Source organism: Neomonachus schauinslandi, chromosome 1, assembly GCF_002201575.2.
Source record: "Neomonachus schauinslandi chromosome 1, ASM220157v2, whole genome shotgun sequence".
Lineage (NCBI taxonomy): Eukaryota > Metazoa > Chordata > Mammalia > Carnivora > Phocidae > Neomonachus > Neomonachus schauinslandi.
The window spans coordinates 3,864,699-3,883,582 of NC_058403.1; the positions used below are offsets into that span (position 1 = coordinate 3,864,699).

The following is an 18,884-nucleotide window of genomic DNA, read 5'->3' on the forward strand; positions in this document are numbered from 1 at the left end:
GCGCCGGCCGGGCATTTCCTCCCGCTCGCGCCGCGCGGCCGCCCGGCCTCCGGGCCCGCGCAGCCAGCCGCCGACCCAGCCCCGCCGCGCCCCGTCCACGCCCCCCCTCCCCCCCGCGAGCCGGGCCGGCCGCGCGCTCATGTCCTGAGCTCGCCGCCCGCGGGCTCTGCGCCCCCGAGGCCCGGGGCTGCCCTGGCAAGTTGGGGCGAGGCGCGCCGGGTATGCGCCATCACCATGTCCCGCCTGAGCTCGTGGCTCGGTGAGGTCCAGTGGCTGGTCTTGGTGTCGCTCTTCGTCGTGGCCCTGGGCACGGTGGGCCTGTACCTGGCTCAGTGGGCGCTGGCCAGGGCGCGACCCCGGCCCCCGCGGCGGGCTGCCGAGCCTGGCGAGGGCCGGCGCCCCGAGTCCGACGCGCTGCTCGCCTGGATCCTGACGCTGAACAGCTGGAGGAGCCGGTGGCAGGCCGCCTGGGTGACCGCCCTGAATGATGAGGCCAAACGGAAAGGGGTGAGTGTCTGTGAGGGCGGGTCGTGGCTGCGAGGCTGATGGCCGGCTGCCGGCAGTAAGGGCAGAGCTCTTCCCTGGAGCCTCGCCACGGCCCCAGACTGGTGGAAGTGAGCCTTCCCCGCGGCAGAGCATTCTTGAAAGTTAGGAGAAAGACCCGGGAGAGGGGAATCAAGACAAAGCGATTAGATGGTGTTCACCACCCATCAGGTGTGCGGGGCCCCGGGCTCCACCGCAGGGACACGCTGGCCTTGGATGGGACTTGTCCGAGGGGCCCACTGCCCTTCCTGGAGTCCCAGGTGGCTTCAGGTACCCAGCTGGATACTTACTGCTTTCACACCTGACAGATGAATAACTGTGACCCAAATATGATTCCATCTATAGAAATGAATTTTTTCCAAGAACGTATTTCCCAAAGGTTTGCACCCCTTGGCTTATGGAAGTAGTGGCTTTTGTTGTGGGCCAGCCACCTGCCAGACATGGTGTTGGGGACTTTCAGTACATATATCTTCTCTTTGGACCCTCACAACTCCTGGGACGGAGGCGTTGTCCACATTTTACAGGTGGGGAAACTGAGGCCTAGACAGGTTAGGTGACCGGCCCAAGCTCACACGGCCTGTGGGTGGCAGAGCGGGCATTGAACTCCGCTGCCTCCGCCCTCCCAGCTGGGGGGCTCACTAACTCATTCTGCCACCACACTCTCCCGCGGTTGTGTCTTCCAGTTAATTCCTTGGTGACTTATTTTTACTTTTAAGACATCTTCATTTCATGACAAGCTTCTGGCGTCTACAATTTCTGGGCATTCCCTGAGAGGAATTAAGGCCTGGTGTGTTTGGGGAAGTGCCTGACCAGCCTTTGCTCATCACCCTTGCTTTTGTGTTCCTCCACCTGGTTCCTCCACCTGCTTGCGAGGCTCCGTGGAGAAGCCTGTGGCCATTCACTTTAAAAGTAGTGAGTGCTTCATGTCTGGATCCCTCACCCTCCGAAATATTCCCTAGGGGGCCCTCTGCCTGGTCTTTGCGCCATGGCCTTGCCTCACATAGCCATGGATTTTAAGAACAAGAAGTCTTTGAGTGTAAATGAGTATAAATTCATTAACTCAAAAGACCGCGTGTTCTGAACTATAAAATTCACTATACCTTTTGGATGAAAAAAGCCTTCAAAGGTCAGTTGACTGCCATCTGTCTTGATGCCTAGAATCTGTACCCCAGCTGTCCAGAGCTGGACATCTCCTATTCAGGGGAACCACCCCATCTCTCCCCGACCCCCTCTTTTTAAGTAGGCTCCACACCCAACATGGGGCTTGAACTTACAACTCTGAGATCAAGAGTCGCATGCTCTACTGACCGAGCCAGCCAGGCACCCTGGAACTGCCGCATCTAAAGCCATGGGACCTCACACATGTGAGCAAACACAGATTTGTTTCCCCAGGAATCTGCTGTCTTTGGCGCCCTAACTGACCTGTTATCACAGGCCTGGGTTCTGCGGTTGAGTTTACTCTGGGCTGGTGGTGTGCGCAGGTGGGAGCCTTGCCCCAGTTCTCTGCAAAATTTGAGCAAGTATGGGCTGAATGATCTGTAGAAGCCTTCGCTTCTAACCGTGGGACTCTTGCCTCCTGCAGATTTGGGATAGTCCTGCTTACATCATGTTGCTTCATGTCATGACATTTCTTGATTGGCTTCAGAAAATAGGATTGCCTTAGATAGGATGCTTCCAGATTGCCCATGCATGCGAACGGCATGTTGAAGAAGAAAGGAGGAACACGCTGCTCTGGGATTTGTCTTTGCTTGGTCAGGTAAAGCAGAGAACACCAAAAAAAAAAAAATGCGTGAAGCTTTCACCCAGATCACCTGCATTTTTGTGTGGGAGCAGGAGGGACTCTGTTCTGGGAGACAGAGATTTGGTTTGCATGTTCTGTCTTCTCTACCTGCTGCTGACCATGTACCGTGGAGCTTTAGACATCAGTCATTGCAGACTCCTGCCTGGAAGTAGCAATACCCCGGCATCAAGCTGCAAATGTGCCGAGTCTTCTCTCATGGTTTGAGAGGACACAGTTTGGTTATGATTGTGTTGTCAGGTGGAGAGAGAGAGAGAGAGAGAGAGAGAGTGTGTGTGTGTGTGTGTGTGTGTTGGAAACCTCTGCCCTCCCTGATGCCTGGAAGCATTGCTTGATTTGAAATCAAATGACAGGTTTTGCAGACAGATAGGATCTGGGTAAGTGACTGGGCATGGCCTGCTGTCTCGGGCCCACCACTTCCGCTGCACTGGGTGAGCTGGTGTGGCGTGAGTGGGTGTCCCGACCCTGGCGGCCGGCCCCGCAGGAGTTTCCCTTTGTCCTCCTCCAGCTCCATTCCCACTGACTCCCACTAATCCCCGATTAGGGTTGATGCTTGGAGCCTGCCCTCCTCTGGAGAGCAACAGCTTAGTGGTGCTCTCCCGCCCCTGCCCTGCCCTGCCCTGGGGGACCACTTCTCCCCCTGTCGCTGGAGCTTGAGGACTCGCCGGATGGAAGTTAACCATGCCTGGCATCTTCCATGCAGAGGGAATTCTCTGTGGATGGAGACAGGAGCTCCTCCCAATTTAAGCTCTGCTCCAGCCTTGAATTTTAAGACTGGAAGGGACCCTAAACTCCTGTACAGAGTGCCCTCCGTCTGCTGGAGAGGCTTGCCCGGGCTGACCTAGCTCCTGGGCAGGTGTTGGTGTGGTCCGCCTGCGTCTGTTGTCACATCCCCCCGTGGACGGCAAGTTCAACTTTGAGACCCACATGCTCCGTTCACTGAGGCACAGCGGGAAAGGAGGAAAGGGCGTGATTGTTTGACCTGCTGTCCTAACGATGGGGCTCGTATCTCCTGGCATCTGAGGGCTGGTCGCTAACTTGTGGGCTCTCCTTTGACCCTGACCATGGACTATGGCAGTGCAGGCTTCCCGTGTCAGACAGGCCCCTGGGGCTCCAGCCCTCACTCCAGAAGCATTTGTAAACTAGACAGGGTGGTGATTTAGGGAGACACAGGGGAAAGCATTGCCGCTGTACCAGCTGGTCAGGCAGATGCCAGGTGTTTTGAAAGCCCAGGCGAGCTGCCCAGAGAGCTTTGAGAAAATCCACACGCTCCCCAACCCCCCAGTTCGGACTTGGTAGGTTGGCAGAGCGCAGGGAGCATACCGTGGTCTTCACGGGCTCCCCAGGTAGCTTCTCGCCTGGGTGCACACCTGTCCCTCAGCCAGCCCCCAGTCAATCAGGGTCCCTCCCACCCAGTGACGTCTCTGCTCTGGTGCCGCAAACACCGGATTCCTGTTGACCTGGTGGCCCTTCAGTCACGGAGAACAGAAAGCTCCTAGAGCTGGCTCAGTCGCTAGCCTGGAAACCAATACCCCCTTACTTCTGTGCACGTTTATGAAGTGGTTTGTGGTGATCATCAGTTACCCCTCCAGTTACCCCAACACCCACCTGGGAGGCTTTGGAAGCCAGGGTCCTTGTGGACAGGCAGCCCCTCCCAAGTCTGATGCTGCTGGGCCACATGTGGGGAACAGTGGCTGCAGAGCGAGGGCTGTGTCCTGTGGCTGGTGTTCTGGGCTCGTCTAGGACTGGACTGCCCAGCTTGGCAGAGGCCCTGAGTTAGGAGGGTCACCAAAACTATTTGTTGCTTTAGTCATTTGCCTGAGGATTTTTTTCAGAGGAATGTTCTCAATGCAAATGACCGAAACTGTGGGACCATTTGTGGTCTTTGTAAAAAAAAAAAAAAAAAAAAAGACGCTGTGTGAACTTAAAACGTGTTATTAATAGCTCTGACTTGTGTATGAGCTTTGACATTTTAAAAAGTGAACACAGCAACAAGACTTCACAGTTTTCCTATTTCACAACCAACTTTGAGTGGCGCTCACAAAAATCTAAACTCCCTGAGCAGCGTCGGTGGCCACGATATGGGAGGTCAGTTGGCAAGAACGTGAAGGTGACTTTGGGTCAGGGCCGTGGATCTGGCCCGCCCCCTAACCGATTGCCTTTCTGCTGCTCAAACATTCAGGGTTCTCTCCCGTGTGGGGCCTTCCCATAGGTCATTCCTTTCGTCTTGAACACTTAATTAACCTTTCTCATTCTTTGGCTTCTATAAACCTTCAGGTCTCAGCGCAGAGGTCCCCCATCCTCCCATCCAAGAGGGTGCTGCCCCACTCCCACCCAGGCCACCTGTCCTGTCACCACGCCTTGTGTCCTCATCAGCTCCTGGGATTGTGGACGAGCCCAGAGAGCCCTGTCTTTCTGGGCACAGCCGCCTCGGTGCCCAGCACAAGGCAGGCTCAGAGCAGGCGGCAGCCAGGGGATGAATGACAGGCCCTGGTAGGAACTTGTCACCAGACAAGTTTGGAGGAATGGTGGCGATGTGCATCACCCCGTCTGGACACAGGCCTTCCCTCCTTGGGAGCTGGCCAAGCCTGGGCAAGACAAGCTGTTTAATGTGCTTTGTTTTTCACTTCTAAAGAATCAACAGTCAAGGAGGCTCACTGATGACTTTGCAAATTGCCAATGTGAAACCTGGGACTAGGCTCCAGTTCCGGCTGTTCTTTGCCCTCACCCATTCTCCCAGAGACAGGAATTGAGGGGAAGGAAGAGTGGGTGTAGTGTTAACGTCAACTAAAATGCAGCCAAAGCTAACTTCCATTCCCATCGGCCAGGTCGTGGGTTGCTGAGGCGGGAGGGGACTTCTTGAGCAGCTTGGAAGAAGCCGTGTTTGCACTGCTGAGGCTGGAAGGCAATTCCGGGGCCGTGTGACCTTGGGCAAGCCCTGACTTCTCTGTGCTTCATCTGTAGGGGAGGATGACTTTGGGTTCGGTCTGGAAAACAGAATCCGCTGTGAGCGGGATGAGGTCTGTGTGAGGTATTTAGCAAATAGCCAATAAAGGTGGGCTGTTTTCTTGTAAAGTCTCCCTTAAAAAAAAATTTTTTTTTTAAATTTTTTACTGCTTTTAGATACATAGAAAAGTTGCAAAGATAATTCAGAGTTTCCATACATTCCTCACCCAGCCTTACATAACCACAGGCAACATCAGAACCAAGAAATTAACATTGGCACAATGTTACCATAATTCCTAGTGCAGTGATATTAACAACGTGACATGTAAGAAATTAACATGGGCACAAAGCCTTTAAACTGAAGGCCTGACTTGAATTTCACCTAGTCTACCAGTTTCCTTTTATTGTTCCAGGATCCCATTAGGTCCCACAGGGCACTGAGCTAGACTTCTCCCAGTCTTGCAAAGTCCGTAACAGTTCCCTAGTCTTTCCTTGTTTTTCACGACCTTGACAGCTCACGACCTTGGAAGAGAACTGATGGTTATTTTGCCAAATGTCGCTCAATTTGGTGTTTTCACAGGCTTGGACCGAGGTTATACAAACCACAGAAGTGATGTGCCCCTATTAATGTCCCGTAGCATGGGCTTTGTGATGTCAGAGTTCTTACTGAGGGGGCATTGGCCTTGATCCCCTGGTGAGGGCGGTTTCTGCTGGGTTTTCTTCCTTATACCTTGTGTCTCTTCTCTTGTCATCCCCTTGGTGGTGAAGAGCTATCTTGGGGAGCTACTGTGAGACTGTTACAAGTCCTGTTACTCGTCAACCTTCTCACTGATTTTGGCATCCATCGTGTATCTGGTCTGCTGGATGATGGTTCTCTGTTTCCTTCTCTCCTTCTACGTGGATTCATGGCAATTCTCCTGCGAGAAAGAGCTCCCACTTCTCCATGCCCTCGATGACTTGTCTCCATGTGGACTCACAGATATTTATTTTATTCTGCAGCTTATAATCTGATGCCATGGCTGCTTGCTTGGTTGGCGGAATTGCTCTCTTGTGTTCCACCATCAAGATACATAAATATCTATCGATTTAGCACTTCTCTTCTTCATGATTCCACAAGATGTTTGTTCTACACTCATCTCACATTTTTTATTTTCCGCTCTTCCAGCCCCAGGCTCAGCCACTGCTTCGAGCCGCTGATACCTTTTATTGGAGAAGTGTTTAGAAACCAAGGTCTGGGGGCACCTGGGTGGCTCAATCGTTAGGCGTCTGCCTTCGGCTCAGGTCCTGGGATCGAGCCCCGCATCTGGCTCCTTGCTCAGCTCCCCAGCTGAGGAGAAGCATCTCCCTCTCCCACTCCCCCTGCTTGTGTTCCCTCTCTCGCTGTGTCTCTCTCTGTCAAATAAATAAATAAAATCTTAAAAAAAAAAAAAAAAAAGAAACCAAGGTCTGGGCATCAGACGTGCTTGTTACTGCTGTGGTCTCATGGCTTCTAGACCCTTCTAGTAGACAGAGCTAGGAGGTATGGCTGTGTTTGCCCGCACACTCACAGGCTCGTGTCTGTTGTTCTGTACCTTTCTGTCTGCCTGGAGGCTGATACCTCAGATTCTCGTTCAACAGCAGAGTCCCGATAACTCTCCTTTCCTCACTTCTGTTCTCCCTCTCCAAGAGGCAGGCGTCTGGCCCTTCCTGTCTCTGACATGGTGACTTACTTGGTCAGTTCTCGTAGACACATGAAGCAGTTTCTGCATCGCTGACCTGCTCCCCTGTGAGAAACACACTTACGGACCAGGTTATGCATTTACGCAGTCGGGATGTCGTCATCCAGAGTTTCTAAGGTTAGCTCTGTGTTCTCCCACCCCTTCAGGCGGTGATGGCTTTCATGGGTAATGCGGTTAGGTTCATTTGTTTGTTTGTATTCCTTTGGGGGTTCCTCCCACATCCTGATTTTTTTAAAAATCCATTTTTTTAACCCAGTGATTTGGGATGCCGCGTTTGTCATGAAGTTTCTCCGCGCGTTTGGGGGTGTGGTGGACACGCTGGTCTGGTCCACTGGGCCGTTGTGTGTCCCCGCACCCGGACCGCACAGCTGGAGTTACCGAGGTTCTGCGGTGTGTTTTCACGTCGGGTGGGGCTAGTCCTCCTCGTGTTTTTCTTTTCTCGGTGTCTTCCTGGTGACTCCTGCGTGTTGCTTTTCCCTGGGGATGTAAAGCCCTGCTCTGGTCTGAGTGAGGCCGTGTCTGCACATGGACAGAGTGTGAGAGGTACATCAGCGAGGGCTTGTGTCCCGCCTGCACGCTGGGCTTCCTGCAACCCTAGGACCGGGCCCTTTGGAAGGGCAAGGGAACCTTGCGTCTTTATTTTAACTCAATAATTAATTTCCTTTGGGCGTCCACCCCTTGACGTTCAATTTCCCAGCAAAATCTTTTCCGGGTTTTAATCTAGAAGGTGTCAGAGGGAGGAGAGTAGAGAGCGCATCCACCGATACCGGGGTTTCCAGGGTGCTTGAGGCCCCCTGTAGCTGCAGCTGCTTCACCAGGCTGTGTGGGCAGCCGCGCGCACCCCTGCCCGCCCCGGCCGGCCCGCCCATTCCCTCCCTGCCCCTGGCCTGTAGCTCACACCCAAACAAGCTCCAGCTGCGGAGAACGTCTGCGGAGCAGCCCGAAGGGTGACTTCATCACTCTTGAGAAGTAGATTTAATTCTCCCCTGATGATTTTAGGGGGTGAGATAGATGTTGCTAAAGCAGGGCACGGTCGGACACCTGTAAAGTGAGAACGTTCTGGGTCTTTTAAGTTCACTCTTGGTCATCAGGATTCTTAAGAAATAGCCCCAGGATAACTTCACGGCTTGCTCATTTGCACCCTGCTTGTCAGAGGAACTTTGGTGCCATCTCGTACCATTTTATTCTCCTGCCCTCGATCGTGGCCTGTAGTTGCGAATGGCTGGCCACGTGGAGAGTGTCTGACATGATGACAGAGGGTGGGAAGTTGGGAGGTTGAATATATGTTTTTTTACCACCCAATCAGAACTTACGAGACAGTGAGGCACTTCTTAGAGCGCATCAGGAAGGGTTTCACTCCAGGGTCGTGATGGCGGCGTAAGCCTTCGGCCTCCACAAGAACTTATTTTTATTTATTCATTTTTTTTTAAAGATTTTATTTATTTATTCGACAGAGAGACATAGAGAGAGAGGGAACACAAGCAGGGGGAATGGGAGAGGGAGAAGCAGGCTTCCCGCAGAGCAGGGAGCACGATGCGGGGCTCAATCCCAGGACCCTGGGATCATGACCTGAGCCGAAGACAGACAGACACTTAATGCCTGAGCCACCCAGGCGCCCCGAGGACTTATTTTTTAAAAGGCCAAGACTTGGTTGACTATCGCAGCCCTGATTTTTCTTTTATAAAACATGAGTCTTGCCATGTGGTCCTGTTAATGTAATTGCACATCTCTCCTTTGGAGATCTTTAGTTGCAAGACCGAAAATGGACATGGGCTGACACACAACGGAGGGGTTTACTCACAGGGTGTGGTAAGGTACACAGAGCCCAAGGCAGAGTGGAACCAGGAGACCTTGGGCAGCAGGAGCCTGGCAGCCCCAAAGGTCTATGAAGCAGGGGCTCAGGAATCCGCTCCTTGGGCACAGCCAGCTGGTGGTTCATTTTTAGCCAAGGAATTTCAAATTCCAGGGAGAGGTGGCTGGCCCCTGGGGCTTCCTGCCCACTTACCACTGGTTGGTGGGAGAGGAAGGCGGTGCACCACGTGGAGCAGGGAGAAGTGATTCTCTAAAACCAGAGAGAACTTCTTTCTTCTGGCAAAAGGAGCAGAGGACAGAGCCCTTGGCCCTGCTGTGCTTGGCCAGACAGTGAGCTGGACCTTCAGCGCCACACCCAGCACCCTGCCCCTTGTAAACTCGAGTGTTCAGAACCCCCTTTGCCATCTTTATTGCCACATGTCTGGTTTTGTTGTGCGTTCCTTGCTTCCTGTCCCTCTCTGGTAACCGAACCCAGCCCCAAGCGCGTTATATTGTGAGCAATATTTGACCCCCGCTGCTGATGGAAGCACAGCTTTAACTGAAGGGGGTCATGTTCCCAGGTTTGCAGAGCTTTCTCCCCAGTATATAATCGTGATGGGGGCCGCCCCATGCTGACGTGCCCTCACCATGCCTCTCCTTCTGTTCCAGGGCCCGCTGTTTCTGTCCTTCGAGGAGGACCCTCTGCAGCAGCCCCTCGAGCTGGCCGTGCAGCGAGTCTCGAGCGTGGCCAGGTCCGCCCAGGAGAAGGTGAGCTGGGGCGCGGTCACCTGCCACGGGCCTTTCCCGACTGAGAGAGTGAATTCAAAGCTCAGGTGGGGGGGGGGGGTTATTCTGTTTTAGGATTACTGAAAATGTGGACACCTTAAAAATGTAAAAAAAAAATTTAAGTGTGGTCTATCAACTGATGGATGGATAAATAAAACCTGGTAGATCCACACAATGGACTAGTATTTCGCCTTGAAAAAGAAGGAGATTCTGGCACGTGCCATGTGCATGGGCCTTGAAGACACCTCGCTGAGCACAAGAGGCCAGTCCTAGAAGGCACATCTCGCGTGGCTCCGTTTATGTGGCCTATCCGGGGTGGCTACATTGCCGCGCACTGGGCGGGGGATGCAGAGTGACTGCCCGTGGGTGCGCAGTGTCTTTGTGGGGTGATGATAAGGTTCTGAAAGCGGTGGTGCTGATGGCCATACAACTCTGTGAAATAGGTTAAAAACCATTGAATTGGGGGCGCCTGGGTGGCTCAGTCCGTTAAGAGTCTGACTCTTGATTTTGGCTCAGGTGACAATCTCAGGGTCGTGGGATCGAGCTCCGAGTCGGGCTCCATGCTCAGCGGGGAGTCTGCTTGGGATTCTCTCTCTCCCTCTGCCCCTCCCTCTGCTCTATCTCAAATAAATAAATAATTCTTAAAAAAACCTTGAATTATACAGTTTAAATGGGCAAATTAAATGCTATGTGAATCATCTCTCATTAAAATGCATATATTTGTGTTTGTGTATATATATGACACCTAGATTTGAGCCAACTCAATGCTTTGTTGAGCTCATTTTACAGTCTGTGGTTGTTCACGGGCTGAAGTTACTTATTAGTCTGACCACGTACGGTAAATAATTTAAAAGATTTTTTTTTTTTTAAATGAAAAGTATCTGTAAAAACTCCTAAGAGACTTCCTCTGAAATACAGGCTTGTATCTATCTACATTTTACTGTCGGGTCCCACATGTGCTGTTTAGCAGACGGGCTTGGGGGGGGGACACCGGCGTGACCCGGCTGGAGAAGGCGAGCACTCCAGCCCCAGAACCCGCCCCCCCCTTGGATTCTGCTCCCTGTCCTCACTAGCATAGCGTTTGCAGCCCTGGTTCCCTCGCTTTACCTACAGGTCGGGGCTCTGGAAGGACCAAGGCTTCTGTTGTCATCTTCTACCCATAGACAGTGGAGTTGTTCTCTCTTTCCCTAGTACAGCAAGGCTGCGGTGAACCTGCGTGCTTCCTGTCCCCGCCTCCTCAGGCACGAGCAGGGAAGTAGATGGGGGGGACGCGGGGCTGCTGGGCTGTAGGTATGCCCGCTGCAGAGTGACCAGCTATTCTGGAATTAGTCACCAGAGCTCTGCTCCCCACCCACTGGGCCCCTGCGAGGGCTCTCCTTCCCCACCCCCTTGCCAACACTGGAGTCACGTGCTGTTTTATCCCTGTGATGAGTGTGGGGAAGTCTCTGGGAGGTATTGGGGTACGACAGGAAATTGGCTGCAGTAGCATGGGATAACGAGCCACGTGGCACGTTAGGGCTGGACGGGGCTGGGCCAGCAGGTGGCCCAGTGCTTTTATGATACTGGGGGGCTGAGGGCAGTTGGCTTCCCCCTGCATGGGAAGTGCCTCTGGGCGCGGCGAGCACCCTCTAGTATTGACCGATCGGGACCGAATCCCTTTGTGGTGGGCACTTGCTATTTGGTGTTTTCTGACACTGCCCCAGTTTCTGAGGCACGGAGCGTTCGGGGCGGGCCGGAGGTGTAGAGCGGGGAGCTGAGAGGTGGATAGAGCAATCGGCCGTTTTTAAAGGCCTTGATATTTAGGGCCAGAAAAGCAGCTTTAGAAAGGGGAGGGTGAAATCGTGTTTATTTGAAGACAATTACAGAAACGGTGTATGCGCATTAAAAAGTTAAAAACGATACAGCCGTCCACCGCCTGGCCCCCTGCACGGAGCCTCCTTCCCCTGTGCCCCCTGGGAAGGGACCGCTGCCCACAGCGTATTCTCGGAAGCTTCTTATGTCCCGCAGACAAATGGCACAGCACACAGGGGCTTGTTTCGTTTTATGAGTTTCTGCATAGTTCTGGACTCTTACATTTTCTTGGCTGAGTGAGAAATGGGAGCTTGTCATTGCCTTGTCATGGCTGCAGGTGGTGCTGTCCTGGGGTGAGCTGGTGGCCCGTCAGTGTCAGGCCCCCGGCCCCCCCGAGCGGTGTGGGAGAGTGGGTCCTGGGGGGGGGGGGACCGAGGGCCACTGTCGCTTACCAGCCCGTGGCCTGCGCACGCCCACGGTGGGGGGCCCCTGCTGGGATCCTGCTGGCTCCTGGGAAGTTGGGTGTAGGACACCCCCAAGTTCATGGGTCCTACACACCGCCTTCCCCACTCACAGTCGGGCTTCTTGGCTGACCACGGCACGCTTGAAGGCGCCGTTTTGTGAAGGGATCAAGCCAGGTTAATCAGAGTTTCTCCTGCCTTGTGTCCCGGAGGGGGATTCTTAACGCCGGTACGTCAGAGGAAGGCGGGCATGTACCACGGCCTCTCTACTGTTGCTCCAGGACCTCGTGTTCTCGAACCGCTGCATCGCACGGGACGCTGCCAGCAACCGGGTTCTGCTGCTTTTAGGATCTACCCCCCACCTGGGTTTCAGACAGATTGAACCCTCTGTCCACTCTGTCATGTTTTTCCTGTGCTCTGCAGAGTTCTTGAGGAGGGAAATCTATAACGTCACTTGGGGACCACGAACAAAGGTTTAAAGAAATACAGAAGCATGGTTTCAAGGACGTCACCCTCCCTCCCCCAGCTCGCTCCGTACGATCAGCCTGTATCTTTCTCATCTCCCTGACTCAGCCCTGACAAGGGACGTGTGGATGGCACTTGAGCTAATGACAGGGACAAGTCCGGCCTGGACCGTGGGGCTTGAGGACATAGTCACGTCTCTGGTCATCTAGATGGGAATGGGGATCCTGGTCTCCCTTTGTGCGCGCCTTCCTGACTCATGTTCGGTCTTGAGTCTCGCCGCGGGCCACCAGGGAGCAGAACCGGGCCTGCCCTGCTCTCCAGGTACCCTGCACTTGACTTTCTCCTGCCACCCATGAAGACCCCCGTGTGCCAAAGTAATCGCCTTGGCAAATACCTGGTTCATCAGCACCCCTCCACCCCCACGTCCTACACTGAGAGGGGGTCTTGCGTAGCTTGGAGCAGCGTGAGGTGCCTTGCAGAGCCCGTGGTGGGGGCCGGACGCACGGCCTGCCCATGGCTCAGTAGGAGCACCATGGACTTGGAGCACTCTGACGCCAGCGGTGTGGGCTTTTCTTCCGTGTGATAACCAACTCACTGCACACCCACTGGGTGTTCAGTAACTCCGTTCTGTTCTTACCCTGACCTCCTAGACTTGGCACAGACCCCCAGGCTAAGGGCACAGCCCCACACGACTGCCCCCGTTGGATGCCAATCCCAAGTCTGGGCCATCTGGACTTCGGACCCACTGGCCGTAAAGTCAGGGGGTTCCCGCCTCTCCTCAGTTTTGATAATTTGCTAGAACAACTCCTGGAATTCAGGAAAACAGTTTACTTCCTATTAATGGTTCATGATACAGGAAACAACTCAAGAACAGCCAGATGGGAGAGATGCGTAGGGCAAGGTGTGGTGGGAGGGGCCCTGAGCTTCAGGCTGACTCCGGGCATGCCACCCTCCCAGCACCTCCTCATGTAGACCAACCCAGAAGCTCTCCAGACTCCATCGTTTAGGGGTTTTTATGGAGGTTTCATTACTCAGGCATGATTGAGTAAATCACTGGCCTTTGGCGATTGAACTCAGTCTCCCGCCCCTCTCCCCTCCCGTCCCCTCCCCAGTGGGTGGGGCTGAGAGTTCCATCCCCCTGATCATGACTGGTGTTGGGAGTTACCAGCCCCCATCCTGAAGCATACACAGCCCCCAACCGCCAGTCATCTCCTTAGCACACAAAAAACACTCTTATCCTTTGGGAGATCCAATGGTGTTAGGAGCCGTGAGCCAGGACCTGGGGACAAAGCCCAGGTATTTATCCCAAGCAGCAGCCCTGCGGGTGGTGTGGGTCGTGGGTTTTCCTACAGGGAGCCTGTGCGGGGCAGCTTCTTGGGCGGTGGCCGGAACCATCCCTGTCACTTGGGCTCACTGTATGCGGGCACGGCTGGCGGAGGCGGGAGGCAGGCCCCACACATTCCCAGTGGGGGGCACTCTGCACCGAAGCCATCACCTTTAAACTTCTCTCCAGGGGCTCCTCTGCCTTCCCTTCCAGTCTCAACATGCTCTGAATAGATTTATTTCTCCCAGACTGTAATTACCCTCTTACACAAGAGCAACGAGTTTCTACCTATGTTCTCTTTCCGCATGTCCTGGGAGAGGTTTGCTCCAGAATGTTTGACCCAGAAAAGACAAACCTTCCTTTCTACATTGCAAGTGGCTCGAGAGTCAGCTCTTTGCTCCGCAGCAGGTCCCAATAGCCCTTCCACGGCACGTCCGTGGATTCAGAAATTCCACCTTCGGTTCCATGGAGGCGAGAGGTCTACAAGGGCCCCATGGAGACTCATCCAGTCTGAATCAGGGTTTGGGAGTGGTGCTGGGACAGGCACCCACCGAGAAGGCCATGCATTTCCTTTAGGGAGCTTGGTGTGTCTCTTTGGACACAGCGTTTATTCAGAAAGCTTGCCGGTGAAAACAAGGGTCCCGCTTGGCACTGGAAGCAATCTTTGGAGACTGGGGGTGATGTTGGCTTTCTTTCTCTGGTGTGAGGCCAGGTGTCCTGTGAAAGACAGTAATTATCCCCGTCTGCAGTGCCATTCGTAAATAAATAGAGGCTTCTAATGGTATAATGATCATCTGTAGGTTACAGTTCTGAATAGACGTAATAACCCACCCAGCATGGAGAAGGGCCCAGCTCGGAAGCCAGGGAGACACTGGTGGATCTGAGCATGTTTGGGCACTTCTTTCTCCCTCTGAGCTGGTGGTTGGGTGTCTGCGAAGGGTGCATCCTTCCCTGGCAGGGTGGTGGGGAGAACGAGGGCCAGCCTGGGCCTCGGCTCCTGATGCCATGAGGTGTGAGCAGCCACGGGCTCTGTCTCTTCTCATCAGTGTTCACCACACAAGTATCAACGCCCATTGTACAGAGGGAGAAACTGAGGTGAACAGAGGCTAAGTCACTTGGCTGAGAGCTACTAAGTAGTAGAGGCCGGAGTCGAAGCCAGTCAGCCTCCAGAGACAAGCTGAACCCTGGCACACCGTCGTCAGCCCTGTGACTCTTCTTCTTCACACCCGTATCCTTCTGTCCCCTGTGCCCCCGCCCCCACCCAACAGCGGAAGAGACAGACGAGCATGAGGCCCTAACCCACCTTTGCTTCTGTAAACCTGCAGCAACAAACAGAACTTGGACAATTGCCTGGACTCTCCCCCAATCTTGTTCCGCCTGCGCTGTACGTCGGGGAACCCCACAGCCCACACTGGGTGTGGGTCGTGTTCTGTGTGCGGCTGACTAAGGCTGGGACATGTTTATGTGCTGAAATATACTCTGAGAGCGGCCAGGGTCTCCCGCGCTCTCTCTAGACCTCAGTGGGCCCCCTTGGTTTCCAAGTGTGGCCTGATTCCGGGTTGTCCATGTTTGTCTCTCTAGTTGCAAATGGGAAGCGTGAGGTATCCCATCAGGCTGGTATTTATGCTAAAATGCTAACAGGTTGTGAAATTGTTTTGTACCGGGGTCTTCCCAAAGGCAGCTACGGAGATACCTCATTGGAGGCCCCACCCTGGGATGGGAGCCATGCCTCCCTGGAGCTCCACCTCTTTGGGTTACTGTACTGAGTTCTGGGCTGAGTCAATCCTGGGCTGCAGCCTGACTTTGCCTTGAGAAGACAGGGTAAAGGACCCACAGACAAGCTGGAGTCTTGTGTGTTGGACTATCAAGCAGTAGCGTTCGGAGTAGGTGGGACAGAGTGACCTGGCCCCTTGCAGGGAGCACTAACAGCCAGCCTGGAAAAGACACAATTCCCTCCTGCCTTTGTTTTAAAGGAAATGTCTTGTATGTGTCTTTTCATACATAGGGTTGATGAAAGAGAATGGCATGTTCACAAACAGACTTTTGAGCCAAGGAATGCCCACAGTAAACCACATTCCCTAGTAACCATTCCTCTTGGGAGTGCAATATTACTGGAAAGCCTGTTCATTTTAAAGTGTCCCAACAAGAGGAGGGTTGGGGTATTGCCAGGGTGAGATGTCAGAGCCCATGTAGTTCACGGCACACCCCTCAGTACCATAAAGTAGAGCATCGACCCAGCATTCCTTGGGTTGGGCCGCCATCTTGTTTCCAGTGTTTTTCATCTTTCCCTGGGCAAACAGGATTAGCTTCATAGATGTTCTGATCATATCTAGCCATAATGCATTTTACCTTTTAAACTGAGTCTCGGTGCCTGGGTGGCTCATTCGGTTAAGCTTCTGACTCTTGATTTTGGCTCAGGTCATGATCTTAGGGTCATGAGATTGAGCCCTACACTGGGCTCTGTGGTCATCATGGAGTCTGCTTGAGATTCTCTCTCTCTCCCTCTGCCCCTCCCCCTGCTCACACTCTCTAAACAAACAAACAAATAAATAAAAGCTTAAAGATTCCTTATTCTAGAGTAGAAATGGTCGTTTATAAATCAGCTTTGTGCTGTCTTCAAGAACATTTACGAGGGTGAGTCTGGACGGCCGCATTGGGAGCTCTGGATGATTAGTGAAGGGGCTTTACCTTCCCTTTCATTTTGGAGTTCTTTCCTCAGGATGCTGTATAGCATGATTATAGGGAGAAGGATTCAGTGACATCAACCCTTTAGATGCATTTTTGTGGCTGTATTCCAGTTCTTTTGGGGACAGGAGTAATTAAATTATTTCCAGGTCTCTAGAGTGTTCCAAGAGAAGAAGGAGCTGAGTCAGCCGTACAAGAAGCTTACTTGAAAAGGAACGTGGAAGGAGTGCAGTGAGATTTGAAGACATTACAGGCCTTTCTCTGGCAAGCGTTAGCAAAACTCAGGACTACCTAGGCCTGGCGTTCTTTGGCCCCAAGTCTAAACAAAGGAATACAGTTTCAGGATAAGACCTATTTGCCTAAATATGTGACTATTTGAGCTTCTGTCTTGAAGCTGGAGAGAGCACAGAAAAGTGAACAATGGCCCCCACTCCGTTCTGTCTGCACAGGTTATGGTGACGGTGACGTGTGCTCGTCTTTGCATTCCCATGATGCTTTGCTCCTGGCCTTCCCCCTTGATCTGCAGGAGTGGACCAGGTCTCCACCTTGGGGACCCTCAATCCACAAAGTCCATCCTCCATAAACGCTCTCTTCTGTAGAGAGGAGGGGGATTTATCTGGAATACACAGTTCAGCTTTCTGTTGGTGCGATTTTGAAATGGTTTATGTAACCGAGGAGTTGTCTACTCACTTTGGAAAAAGATAACTCAAGCATAAAGCAGGTGGGCTCATGGCTGGCTGTTTTCACAGGAGCCCCTTATGCTCCTCGATGTTGGCTTCATGAAGTCCTGTTCTGGGGCCAGAGTTTCACGTCTGTTCTCGGAGAAGTACTCAGTCCCACTGTGGGTATTAGATATTGTTTCTACTTAACTATAAAAATCCAGTATCGGTATCAGAGTCCCTCAGTGGGAAGCCTGAGCGATGAGGATTGCATAGCCCTATGTAAACAGTTCTGTGTGATCAGGATGCTCTGAGGAGCTAACTTGAAAACCTCGGGAGGGACCCTCATAAACACAGGTGTGTGGGGGACAGGGGAGACTGGGTCAAGAGCAGGGTTGTTCATCGGATTTAGGCAGATGTCAGCCCTGGACATTCTGGCCCCTTGGGAAGGCCGACTGGCTGGAAGGGTCTGCTGAACATTATAGCAGGGCCCCCACCTTCTGCTGCTCCAAGCGGGGTCCCCTGTGTGATGGTGAAGGCTTGCCCCCGTTCACCGGGGTTGAGAGAATTTAATCCCCCTTGTGGATAACACCTTAATGCAACTAAAAGAAGATTACTTATTTTTAAAGCCTTTCCATTTTGTTCTTGTCCATTTGACAAATGAAGCATTATTATTCCCAGGGTGGCAGGGGCAGCGGCCGGCCAGGATAAGAATTGGTCCCATCATTGTCCCTCAGCTGGGTTCATGGCCACAGTGCTAGCAGCATTTCGTTGGGCCAAGTTGTGACGTTGGGGCTAGCCGTTGTAGTTTGGCCCCCCCGCTGAGCACTGCAGGGAGACCAAGGAAGGGTTTGTCTGCGTGATGGGTTTTATGTGGGGGATCGGGACTCCTAGGGCCAGGAAGACCCTCCAGCCGGTCTCGGTGAGAGGACGTTGGGACCCATAGATGCTCTGTCTTTGGTATTGTACTTACTCTCTTGATGTGACTCGAATAGGAATTGTGACCATTGGAGTCTTGCATTCTAGAAGTTTTAAAGTCTTTTAAGTCTAAATCCGCTTGTTTATTTATTTGCTCTTAATCATGTGCTTAGGCCACCTCCATATCCAGGGATGGGGTAGGGGGGAAGCTTTGTCTAGAACTGGATACAAAGGAGAACCCACTCCTTCTTGCTCAAGAGCACTGATGAAGCCGTGGGATTTTATTGCTAAAATTCTAGTTAGCTTAGTAGAGAAGGTTCCAGAGACCTAACGGGAGTCAAGCAGTCATCCTCTGGTGTTTTACTCAGAGCGGTGTGAGGCCCCAGGCCGTCGAGACGAGGACAGCGAATGTTCTCCTTGTCATGTCATTTGTGTTTGTAGCTCATCTGGCACGAAAATATGTTCCTCCAAAAGGGATTGTTTATAGAGCATTTATTTTTAAAATGAATAGACGACATTTCTTACACAAACATTTTTTTGTTCCAACCTTTTGTGAACTCGGGAGAGGCAATAACATGATGAAGATATGTAAACTCAGGCACGTAGCTCAAGTTCCTTCTCGAGACCTTGCTGGGACGGGGGAGACCGGTGTGGGGTGGTGTCTGCCAGGATGGAGAGCAAGTGATGCTTTCCCTTCTCATTCTGTGCCGTCGAACCTCCGACGGTGGACGCTGGGGGTGGACACTGGGGGTGTCACCGTGTCCGGGTCAGGTCTCCTCAGGAGGGGCAGATGGGCCGGGGGGGTGTGGTGGGATGGGGGTGGAGAGGCTCTGGATGCAGGACTGTTGGGGGTGGGGAGGAAGGAGTTAGCTGGGGATGAGAAAGAAGAAGAGGACAGATGTCCTAGCCTGATGTCCTAGCCTGAACTTGGGGAAACAGCAGGCCGGATAAAGGAACTATTTGGATAAGCTTTCCACTTGGTATTTCATTTTAGATTCT

General features: G+C 52.9%; 1 protein-coding gene across 1 annotated transcript in view; it reads left to right on the forward strand.

The window, feature by feature from the left end:
- The first annotated feature begins 164 nt into the window (after nt 1–164).
- Nucleotides 165–18,884, forward strand: part of C2CD2 (C2 calcium dependent domain containing 2) — a 51,217-nt gene continuing 32,497 nt past the window's right edge. The window contains exons 1-2 of the mRNA XM_021679264.2: nt 165–507; nt 9,466–9,564. Of these exons, the coding sequence (XP_021534939.1) occupies nt 235–507; nt 9,466–9,564 (372 nt within the window). The 5' untranslated portion in view covers nt 165–234. The remainder of the gene's footprint in view (nt 508–9,465; nt 9,565–18,884) is intronic.